Raw genomic sequence first — 12219 nt, 5'->3', positions numbered from 1 at the left:
TCTCCCTAAGGTGGTATCCCCTTTTCATCTCAATCAGGATATCTCCTTAGCTTCTTTTTGTCCTAATCCAGTTCACCAATGTGAAAAGGATTTGCACTTGTTAGATCTCGTGAGAGCTCTCAGGCTCTACATTTCTCGCACGGCGCCCCTGCGCCGTTCTGATGCGCTCTTTGTCCTTGTCGCTGGCCAGCGTAAGGGGTCGCAGGCTTCCAAGTCAACCTTGGCTCGGTGGATCAAGGAACCGATTCTTGAAGCCTACCGTTCGTCTGGGCTTCCGGTTCCTTCAGGGCTGAAAGCCCATTCTACCAGAGCCGTAGGTGCGTCCTGGGCATTGCGGCACCAGGCTACGGCTCAGCAGGTGTGTCAGGCGGCTACCTGGTCGAGTCTGCACACTTTCACGAAACACTATCAGGTGCATGCCTATGCTTCGGCAGATGCCAGCCTAGGTAGGCGAGTCCTTCAGGCGGCGGTTGCCCACCTGTAAGAGGGGGCCGTTTTACGGCTCTTTTTATCGAGGTATTCTTTTACCCACCCAGGGACTGCTTTTGGACGTCCCAATTGTCTGGGTCTCCCAATGGAGCGACAAAGAAGGGAATTTTGTTTACTTACCGTAAATTCCTTTTCTTCTAGCTCCTATTGGGAGACCCAGCACCCGCCCCTGTTCCCTTCGGGCTGGTTGTTCTTTTGTGTACACATGTTGTTCATGTTGAATTGTTCTTTGGTTCATGGTTTCAGTTCTCCGAACATCCTTCGGATTGAGTTTACCTTAGACCAATTTATAAGTTTCCTCCTTCCTGCTTTGGCACCAAAACTGATGGGCCCGTGATGCACGGGAGGGTGTATAGGTAGAGGGGAGGGGTTACACTTTTTAAAGTGTAATACTTTGTGTGGCCTCCGGAGGCAGAAGCTATACACCCAATTGTCTGGGTCTCCCAATAGGAGCTAGAAGAAAAGGAATTTACGGTAAGTAAACAAAATTCCCTTCGTTGTTGCTCCTGGTGACGTTCAATCATTGGATGTGCTTTATACGACAACTGTGATTTTGCTACGGTATATACTGCTACACTGTGGTTTAGCAATATATAGCACAATTAATAAAACAAGTTCACGTCACCTTCACGGGCTATAAAAATGTTGTTGTAACCCCTAACAAACACTGGATGTACTCATACAGCCTACTATGCAAATAATTCCCACAAATGGTCATATCAGTGATTGTGCTGACATAGGAGCTTGTGACCGGTGTAATCACTGTGGGAGCTCAGATTTAATGGTCTTCCGCTCTCCTGCGACAAGAGCCAGGGCTGGTGGTAGCACCGTCCCTTGCATCTGTTGCTCAATAGCAAGCCCTCATAACAACAATGTTGACAGAAAAATAGTCATGGCTCTTGAATCCAGGAGGAAAAAGCAGAGGCCTGAAAATTTGACTTGTCCTTAACGAACGTGGTCAGTAAAGGTACATCCCTGCGGTCAGTGTTAATCCCCACCTGCTGCTGCAGGTGTTGATCCGCGCACATGTCAGCTGATTTGTACAGCTGACAGGTGTGCCTCGCAGGTACGAGTGGAGTCGCTATCCACTCGTACCTGTTACCTCCTTAAATAGCGCTGTCAAGATGTGACCGCGCCATTTTCACGGCGATCGCGGTAATCCAATACTCACAGGCCTCCACTGGAAGTCACGTGACATGATCATGTGGATCGAATGGTTGTCATGGTAGCACAGGGTCATGTGATGAGTCATGTGAGCTACAGGAGTCAAGTCCTGTAAGAAACAGTCGAGTACTGGCTGTTACATGCTATGATTTCTCCCGTTCTGCGCGGTGCTGCCCTGATCGGGAGAAATGAATGGGCGATCAGGCTGCTGATCTTTGCAGCCCCCTAGGGGACCTATTAGAATAAAAAAAATAAAGTTTTAAAAAAGTAAAACCCCTAAAAGTTCAAATCACCCCCCATTCGCTCCATTACAAATGAAAGGGTTAAAAAACTATACGCATTTGGTATTGCCGCGTTCAGAAATGCCCGATCTATGAAAATATAAAATCAGTTAATCTGATTGGCAAACTGCGTAGCAGCTAAAAAAAATTCCAAACACCAAAATTAGGATTTTTGGTCGCTTCAGATTTTGCCCAAAATACAATAAAAGGCAATCATAACGTAGCCTTTGCACAAAAATGGTACCATTAAAAATGTCAGCCTGAGACACAAAAAATAAGCCATCCCTGAGCCATAGATCCCAAAAAATTTAATTTTTTTTTTTTTTTTTTTTTTTGCAGTTTGCCAGTATACTATATGGTAAAACTCATGATTTAATTTAGAAGTACAGCTCGTTACGCAAAAAACGAGCACTCACATGACCATATTGACTGAAAAATAAAAAAGTTGTGTGTCTCAGAAGAAAAGTGGCGAAAAAAAGACACCGGAAAGCGCAAAATTGGCTGGTCGTGAAGGGGTTAAAGGATTACATTTCATGACCACTTATAATATGGCCTACAGTTCCATAAAACGGGATTTTTCCTTTGTATGCAAACATAAACCTTTATTGTGACACTAATTTACACATTTATTATTTGTTCCCTTCCAAAATTTTCAGCACAAGATATGGAGAACATGGGCGACGATGATGGATGGGAGTTTGTTAATTTAGGAGATCAGCAGAGTTTTGGAATTAAAACTGCTGGACTTGAAGAAAAAGCAACTGCATGCCAGATGTTGGTGAGTATCGCATCTATAAAGATGAAATTTATAATTTGTTTACCTACCAAAACAGAATTATCAACATATACGAGGGGCTGCTGATAAGTCTTTGTTTTCAAAATTTAGTTTGTTGCTTATGGCTACAGTGTTCTACGCACGCGGGAAAACAAAATGGCAGAGTCTAATACGATATTCACAGCAACTGAGAGCAGAGGAGTGATAAAATTCTAGTTTCTGCAAGCTAAATTCGCAAAGGATATTCATGGTGATATGTCGGAGACATTGGGGAATCCATGCCCTTCAAATTCCCCAGTTAAGAACTGGGTTGCCAAATATAAAACGGGCAACTTTAGCACCAATGATGAGGAACATCCTGGACGACAGACAGTGGGTGTTGTTCTGGAGATCGTCAATGCTGTGCAAAACCTCATACTGGAGAATCAACGTTTTTCAGCTAAAGCAATAGCAGACATCATGGGGATTCCCTGTGAATGTGTTTGTTCATGGATAATGATACATTTGGACATGAGGAAGCTATCTGCAAAGAGAGTCCCCAAATGTATGACAACAGATCAGAGAAGCATGCGAGTGAAAACTTCCCAATCCATTTGTCAGCGTTTCCGGACTGATAAGAAGTTCCTGGATCGACTGGTCACTATGGATGAGACCTGGATTTATTTATGACCCTGAAAATGAGGAGCAGTCAAGAGTGGAGACACAGTGGTTCTCTTCGTCCAAAGAAGTTCAGGGTGCAAAAATCAGCCACTAAGATGATGGCGTATGTGTTTTGGGATAAGGAGGGCGTGCTGCTAGTAGACTATCTTCAAAAGGGTTCCAACATCCATTCAAGGTATTACATTGAACATTTGGACCTTTAAATAAAGCCATCTACAATGGCCAAAAGCCACGGCAAGCTGTCCAAAGGAATCTTGTTCCTGCAAGACAGCACCTCCACTCACACTGCACAAGCAACAATGGCAAAACTGGCAGAGCTGGGCTTCCAGCTGGTTGACCACCCACCTTATTCACGAAATCTAGTGGCCTCCGACTATCATCTCTTTCCAAATCTGAAAAAAACACTTCAAGGGTACCAAATTTCACACCATTTCTGATTCCATGGTTGTTACGGATGCCTGGTTTGAGGCACAATCAAGATCCTTCTTTTTGCTAGGCTTACAGAACTTGGAATACCGATGTAAGAAGTGTGTTGACATCAGTGGAGAGTATGTGGAATAAATGTAAAGTTTCATCATCCAATCTCTCTTCTTTCTGGGTAAAGCCAAAGACTTATCAGTAGCCTCTCGTAGGTGTCAAAAAAAAAAAAAGGAAAAAAGTCAGAAACATTATGCAATATATTAGTCTTTTTTTTTTTTTTTAATTTTCGCTACATAAATCAATAGTACATGTGAAAATAAGAAACTTTGTAATATACTTTATCAGAGAAATCTATCTCCGGAAGGACCATTTATTGTCAATTTCTTTGTCGCTCCATTGGGAGACCCAGACAATTGGGTGTATAGCTATGCCTCCGGAGGCCACACAAAGTATTAGGGTATGTGCGCACGTTGCTTTTTACCTGCTTTTTACCTGCTTTTTTGCTGCTTTTTCTTCTGCGCTGTTTAATGCCAAAATGGATGTGTTCTTCTATTCAAGCAAAGTCTATGGGAATTTGGGTTTCTTGTTCACACTATATTGTTCAAAATGCTGCCTTTTTGTGGCAGAACTTTGGTCAAAAACTCAGCTTTGCAGTGCAAAACCCAAATGGCAAAAACAATTGACATGTTGCTTCTTTGAAAAGCTGAGTTTTTGACCAAAGTTCTGCCTCAAAAAGGCAGCATTTTGAACAACATAGTGTGAACAAGAAACCCAAATTCCCATAGACTTTGCTTGAATAGAAGAACACATCCATTTCTTCAGCGCTCTATTGGGAGACCCAGACGATTGGGGTATAGCTACTGCCCTCCGGAGGCCACACAAAGCACTACACTAAAAAGTGCAAGGCCCCTCCCCTTCTGGCTATACCCCCCCGTGGTATCACGGGTTCTCCAGTTTTCAAGCTTTGTGCGAAGGAGGTCAGACATCCACGCATGGCTCCACAGATTTTAGTCAGCAGTAGCTGCTGACTATTTCGGATGGAAGAAAAGAGGGCCCATATAGGGCCCCCAGCATGCTCCCTTCTCACCCGTGGATGGTGTTGTAAGGTTGAGGTACCTATTGCTGGTACAGAGGCTGGAGCCCCACATGCTGTTTTCCTTCCACATCCCCTTGTAGGGCTCTGTGGAAGTGGGATCCTGCCGGCCTCTAAGCTCTGACGCCGGGCTCCATCCACAGACCCATAGCACCTGATGGATACGGAGCAGGAGTACAATCAGGGACAAGGCCCTGCATCATACAGGTACTCTGTGTCCCCGGCAGGCACAGACACACTCCGGGCTGGCTGGGTGTTGTAGTGCGCCGGGGACCGTAACGATTGAGTTGGTGTTCCTGCAGTTTACTGGGGGACTTTTGTGTTGTGGGAACGCAGCGCCGACCCCCACTGGACCGGCGGCGCTGCTGTGACTTGTAGTGCGCCGGGGACACGCCGACCGCGCTTTTACGGCGGCGGCGTTTATAAATCCAGTCCCCGGCTTTTGCGGCCTAGCTCCGCTTCGTTCCCGCCCCCACCCTGTCAATCAGGGTAGGGGAGAGACGCTGTTTCGCAGCAGCGACGAGGGCTGGAGCCTGATTTACATGCTCCAGCCCTCTCACTAGGCACAGAGGGAAGCAGGCTTCCCGCTCTTAGTCAGGAACGCCCAGGGCCCGCCCCCCCTCCTCTCCCAGGACGCCGGCAGCCATTACATGCAGTCTGGCTAGAGGAAGGACGCAAGGCTCTGGGAGACCTGGACTAGGGGGCTTTTGGAGACCACACACCCGCTCTTCAGCGGGCGGTAAGCGGCATTTCAGCTGGCCCCTCTAGTGCCTCAGTGTGCATTGGTGTACTGTGTCACCAGATATATATATTTATTTATTTCTTGCACTGTGAGGTCGCTTCCTGGCTGGATACCCCAGATCGCTCTGAGGAGGCAGCAACATGTCATCCACAAAACGCAAGGCTGCCAAGGCTAGGGCTGTGTACACTGCGTGTGCTGCATGTGGGGCTGCTCTACCAGCAGGTTCCAAAGACCCCCATTGTGTGCAATGCTCAGATCCGGTGCTGCTTCGCCAGCCGGAGTCCGGAGGGGTAGTGACCCAGGCTGAGACGCTTGTAAGTCCTGCCCCGGTGTCAGGGACAGACTTTGCAGTTTTTGCTGATGGAATGTCTGTGACTATGGCAAAAATCCTTGAAACTTTGCAATCCATGACTGGGGCTCAGTCTATGGACACGGCGAGGTCTCTGTCCTCTAATCCCCCTCAGTTGGAATTAATCCAGACTGCAAGGGGGTCCCCGGCTTCCCAGGCTGAGTATTATGACTCAGATGATAGCCCCAGCCACCCTAAGCGAGCTCGCTGGGAAAGACCCTCAACGTCATCACACTGCTCAGGGTCTCAGCGCAATCAGTCGCCCTGTGATGCGTCTGAAGAGAGTGATCAGGAGTCTTATCCTGGAACCCCTCTCAATCTGGATACCCCGGATGGGGACGCCATGGTAAACGAGCTTATCTCAGCCATCAATAGACTGTTGGATATTTCTCCCCCAGCTCCTTCTGCAGAGGAGGCAGCTGCAGAGCAGGAGAAGTTTCGTTTCCTCTATCCCAAGCGTAAATTGAGTGCTTTCTTGGATCACTCTGACTTCAGAGAGTCAATCCAGAAACACGACGCTCATCCAGAAAGGCGTTTCTCTAAACGTTCTAAGGATACACGTTTTCCTTTCCCCTCTGATGTGGTCAAGCGCTGGACCCAGTGTCCAAAAGTAGACCCCCCGATTTCCAAACTTGCAGCTAGATCCATAGTTGCAGTGGAGGATGGCGCTTCACTTAAGGATGCCAATGACAGACAGATGGACCTTTGGTTAAAATCTGTCTATGAAGCTATCGGCGCGTCGTTTGCTCCAGCATTCGCAGCCGTATGGGCACTCCAAGCTATTTCAGCTGGTTTAGCAAAAGTGGATGCTATCATACATCCAGCGGTGCCGCAAGTGGCGTCCCTTACCTCGCAGATGTCTGCGTTTGCGTCTTACGCTATCAATGCGGTCCTAGAATCTACCAGCCGCACCTCAATGGCGTCCGCCAATTCGGTAGTTTTGCGCAGAGCCTTGTGGTTAAAGGACTGGAAAGCAGATGCTGGTTCCAAAAAATGTTTAACCAGCTTGCCTTTCTTCAGCGCTCTATTGGGAGACCCAGACGATTGGGGTATAGCTACTGCCCTCTGGAGGCCACACAAAGCACTACATTAAAAGTGCAAGGCCCCTCCCCCTCTGGCTATACCCCCCCGTGGTATCACGGGTTCTCCAGTTTTAGCTTTGTGTGCGAAGGAGGTCAGACATTCCATGCATAGCTCCACAGATTTTAGTCAGCAGTAGCTGCTGACTGTTTCGGATGGAAGAAAAGAGGACACATATAGTGTCCCCAGCATGCTCCCTTCTCACCCCTGGATGGTGTTGTAAGGTTGAGGTACCTATTGCTGGTACAGGGCTGGAGCCTGACATGCTGTTTTCCTTCCACATCCCCTGGTAGGGCTCTGTGGAAGTGGGATCCTGCCGGCCTCTCAGCTCTGATGCCGGGCTCCATCCACAGACCCATTAGAACCTGATGGAGACGGAGCAGGAGTACGATCAGGGACAGGCCCTGCATCATACAGGTACTCTGTGTCCCCGGCAGGCACAGACACACTCCGGGCTGGCTGGGTGTTGTAGTGCGCCGGGGACCGCAACGTGGAGTTGGTGTCCCTACAGATTACTGGGGGATTGTTTGTGTTTGGGAACGCAGCGCCGACCCCCTCTGGACCGGGCGGCGCTGCTGTGACTTGTGGTGCGCCGGGGATCCGCCGTCCGCGCTTTTACGGCGGCGGCGGTTATAAATTTAGTCCCCGGCTTTTTGGGCCTAGGACGCCGGCAGCTCCGTTTCGTTCCCGCCCCCACCCTGTCATTCAGGGTAGGGGAGAGACGCTGTTCGCTGGCAGCGACGAGGGCTGGAGCCTGATTTACATGCTCCAGCCCTCTCACTTGGCACAGAGGGAAGCAGGCTTCCCGCTCTTGGCCAGGAACGCCCAGGGCCCGCCCCCCTTCCTCTCTCGAGACGCCGGCAGCCATTACATGCATGCCTGGCTGGAGGAAGGACGCAAGGCTCTGGGAGACCTGGACTAGGGGCTATCTGGCGACCACACACCCGCTTTTTAAGCGGGCGGTAAGCGATTTTTCTGTGCTGGTCCCTCTAGTGCCTCACTGTGTATCAGTGTACTGGGTACAGATATATAGTTATTGTATTACTTGCACTGTGAGGTGCGCTTCTGGCTGCATATCCCAGATCGCTCTGTGGAAGCAGCAACATGTCATCCTCAAAACGCAAGGCGGCCAAGGCAAAAAGGGCTGTGTATACTGCGTGTGCTGCATGTGGGGCTAATCTACCAGCAGGCTCCGATGACCCCCATTGTGTGCAATGCTCCGACCCGGTGCTGCTTCGCCAGCCGGAGTCAGGAGAGGTAGCGACCCAGGCTGAGACGCTTGTAAGTTCTGCCCCGGTGACAGGGACAGACTTTGCAGTTTTTGCAGATAATATGTCTGTATATATGGCAAAAATCCTTGAGACCTTGCAATCTATGCATGGGGCTCAGTCTCTGGGCACGGCGAGGCCTCTGTCCTCAGGTCCCCCTTACTTGGAATGTATCCAGCCCACAGGGGGGTCCCCGGCTTCACAGGCCGAGGATTATGACTCAGATGATGGCCCCAGCCACCCTAAGCGAGCTCGCTGGGAAAGACCCTCGACGTCTTCACACTGCTCAGGGTCTCAGCGCAATCAGTCTCCCTGTGATGTGTCTGATGAGAGTGATCAGGAATCCACTCCTGGAACCCCTCTCAACCTGGATACCCCGGATGGGGATGCCATGGTAAACGACCTTATCTCAGCCATCAATAGGCTGTTGGATATTTCTCCCCCAGCCCCTTCAGCAGAAGAGGCGGCTGCGGAGCAGGAAAAGTTTCGTTTCCTTTATCCCAAGCGTAAATTGAGTGCTTTGTTAGATCACTCTGACTTCAGAGAATCAATCCAGAAGCACGACGCTCACCCAGAAAGGCGTTTCTCTAAACGATCTAAAGATACGCGTTTCCCTTTCCCCCCTGAGGTGGTCAAGCGCTGGACACAGTGTCCAAAGGTAGACCCCCCGATTTCCAAACTTGCAGCTAGATCCATAGTTGCAGTGGAGGATGGCGCTTCACTTAAAGATGCCAATGACAGACAGATGGACCTTTGGTTAAAATCTGTCTATGAAGCTATAGGCGCGTCGTTTGCTCCGGCATTCGCAGCCGTATGGGCACTCCAGGCTATTTCAGCTGGCTTAGCAAAAGTGGATGCTATCATGCATCCAGCAGTGCCGCAAGTGGCGCACCTTACCACGCAGATGTCGGCGTTTGCGTCTTACGCTATCAATGCGGTCCTAGAATCTACCAGTCGCACCTCAATGGCGTCCGCCAATTCGGTAGTTTTGCGCAGAGCCTTGTGGTTAAAGGACTGGAAAGCAGATGCTGGTTCCAAAAAATGTTTAACCAGTTTGCCTTTGTCTAGAGAGAGACTGTTTGGCGAGCCATTGGCTGACATCATTAAGCAGTCCAAGGGTAAAGACTCCTCTTTACCACAACCCAGAACATCCAAACCTCAGCAGAAAAAGTGGCAGCAGAGGTTTCAGTCCTTTCGAGGTTCGGGCAAGACACCATTTACCTCGTCCAAAGGGACTCAGAGGACGCAAAGAAACTCAGATTCGTGGCGGACTCACACACGCCCCAAGAAAGCAAATGGAGGTACCGCTTCCAAAGCGGCTACCTCATGACTTCCAGCCCCCCCCCTCCGCATCGCCGGTCGGGGGCAGGCTCTCCCGCTTTTCCGGCATTTGGATGTCACAGGTCAAAGACCGGTGGGTGACGGACATTTTGTCTCGCGGGTACAGAATCGAGTTCAATTCTCGTCCTCCAGCTCGGTTCTTCAGAACCTCCCCACATCCAGACCGAGCAGATGCTCTGCTGCAGGCGGTGGATTCCCTAAAAGCGGAAGGAGTGGTTATCCCAGTCCCTCCTCAGGAACAAGGGCAAGGGTTTTACTCCAATCTCTTTGTGGTTCCAAAAAAGGACGGCTCGTTCCGTCCTGTTCTGGACCTAAAACGGCTCAACAAACATGTGCACGCCAGGAGGTTCCGGATGGAAACCCTCCGCTCTGTCATTGCCTCAATGTCCAGAGGAGACTTCCTTGCCTCAATAGACATCAAAGATGCTTATCTCCACGTGCCAATTGCTACAGAACATCAACGTTTTCTACGTTTTGTGATAGGAGACGACCATTTTCAGTTCGTAGCTCTTCCATTTGGTCTGGCGACAGCCCCACGGGTCTTCACCAAGGTCATGGCGGCGGTGGTAGCAGTCTTGCACTCTCAGGGACACTCGGTGATCCCTTACCTAGACGACTTATTGGTCAAAGCTCCCTCTCAGGAGGCATGCCAGCACAGCCTGAATGCTACGCTGGAGACTCTACAGTCTTTCGGATGGATCATCAACTTTCCAAAGTCGATCCTATCACCGACTCAGTCACTAACGTATCTTGGCATGGAGTTTCATACTCTAGCAGCGATAGTGAAGCTTCCGCTGGACAAGCAGCGGTCACTACAGACAGGGGTGCAATCTCTTCTGCAGGGCCAGTTGCATCCCTTGCGGCGCCTCATGCATTTCCTAGGGAAGATGGTGGCAGCCATGGAAGCAGTTCCCTTTGCGCAGTTTCATCTGCGCCCACTTCAATGGGACATTCTCCGCCAATGGGACGGGAAGTCAACGTCCCTGGACAGGAAAGTCTCGCTTTCCCAGACGGCCAAGGACTCTCTACAATGGTGGCTCCTTCCCACCTCATTATCTCAGGGAAGATCCTTCCTGCCCCCATCCTGGGCAGTAGTTACGACAGATGCGAGTCTGTCGGGGTGGGGAGCAGTGTTTCTCCACCACAGGGCTCAGGGGACGTGGACTCCGCAGGAGTCCACCCTTCAGATCAATGTTCTGGAAATCAGAGCAGTGTATCTTGCCCTACTGGCCTTCCAGCAGTGGCTGGAAGGAAAGCAGATCCGAATCCAATCGGACAACTCCACAGCGGTGGCATACATCAACCACCAAGGAGGGACGCGCAGTCGGCAAGCCTTCCAAGAAGTCCGGCGCATTCTAATGTGGGTGGAGGACAGAGCATCCACCATATCCGCGGTTCACATCCCAGGCGTAGAAAACTGGGAAGCAGACTTCCTCAGTCGCCAGGGCATGGACGCAGGGGAATGGTCCCTTCACCCGGACGTGTTTCAGGAAATCTGTCGCCGCTGGGGAGTGCCGGACGTCGACCTAATGGCATCCCGGCACAACAACAAGGTCCCGGCATTCATGGCGAGGTCGCGCGATCAAAGAGCTCTGGCGGCAGACGCCTTGGTTCAAGATTGGTCGCAGTTTCAGCTCCCTTACGTGTTTCCGCCTCTGGCGCTCTTGCCCAGAGTGCTACGCAAGATCAGATCCGAGTGCAGCCGCATCATACTCGTCGCTCCAAACTGGCCGAGGAGGTCGTGGTATCCGGATCTGTGGCATCTCACGATCGGTCGACCGTGGTCACTGCCAGACCGACCAGACTTACTGTCCCAAGGGCCGTTTTTCCATCAGAATTCTGCGGCCCTGAACCTGACTGTGTGGCCATTGAGTCCTGGATCCTAGCATCTGCAGGATTATCTCAAGGAGTGATTGCCACAATGAGACAAGCTAGAAAGTCGAATTCTGCTAAGATCTACCACAGAACGTGGAAGATTTTCTTATCCTGGTGCTCGGCCCAGGGAGTGTCTCCCTGGCCATTTGCATTACCCAAGTTTCTTTCTTTCCTGCAATCGGGGTTAGAAAAGGGCTTGTCGCTCAGCTCCCTTAAAGGGCAAGTTTCGGCACTATCCGTGTTTTTTCAGAAGCGTCTAGCACGTCTTCCTAAGGTGCGCACGTTCCTGCAGGGGGTATGTCATATTGTGCCCCCGTACAAGCGACCGTTAGATCCATGGGATCTGAACAGGGTACTAGTTGCTCTCCAGAAGCCGCCCTTCGAGCCTCTGAAGGAAGTTTCCTTTTCTCGGCTGTCGCAGAAAGTGGCGTTTCTTGTTGCCATCACATCGCTTCGGCGAGTGTCTGAGCTGGCAGCTCTGTCATCCAAGGCTCCCTTCCTGGTGTTCCACCAGGACAAGGTTGTGCTGCGCCCCATTCCGGAGTTTCTTCCGAAGGTCGTATCCTCTTTTCATCTTAATCAGGATATTTCCTTGCCTTCTTTTTGCCCTCATCCGGTTCACCGGTATGAAAAGGACTTACGTTTGCTAGATCTGGTGAGAGCACTCAGAATCTACATTTCC

General features: G+C 50.3%; 1 protein-coding gene across 1 annotated transcript in view; it reads left to right on the top strand.

Moving 5' to 3' along the window:
• The window catches only part of IPO5 (importin 5), a 187682-nt gene that overhangs the window by 113685 nt on the left and 61778 nt on the right, over positions 1-12219 (top strand). The window contains exon 17 of the mRNA XM_075336731.1: positions 2591-2712. Within this exon, the coding sequence (XP_075192846.1) occupies positions 2591-2712 (122 nt within the window). The remainder of the gene's footprint in view (positions 1-2590; positions 2713-12219) is intronic.

The sequence above is a fragment of the Anomaloglossus baeobatrachus genome, chromosome 2 (assembly GCF_048569485.1).
Source record: "Anomaloglossus baeobatrachus isolate aAnoBae1 chromosome 2, aAnoBae1.hap1, whole genome shotgun sequence".
NCBI classification, from domain to species: Eukaryota; Metazoa; Chordata; class Amphibia; order Anura; family Aromobatidae; genus Anomaloglossus; species Anomaloglossus baeobatrachus.
This window is presented reverse-complemented; position numbering and strand designations above follow the sequence as displayed.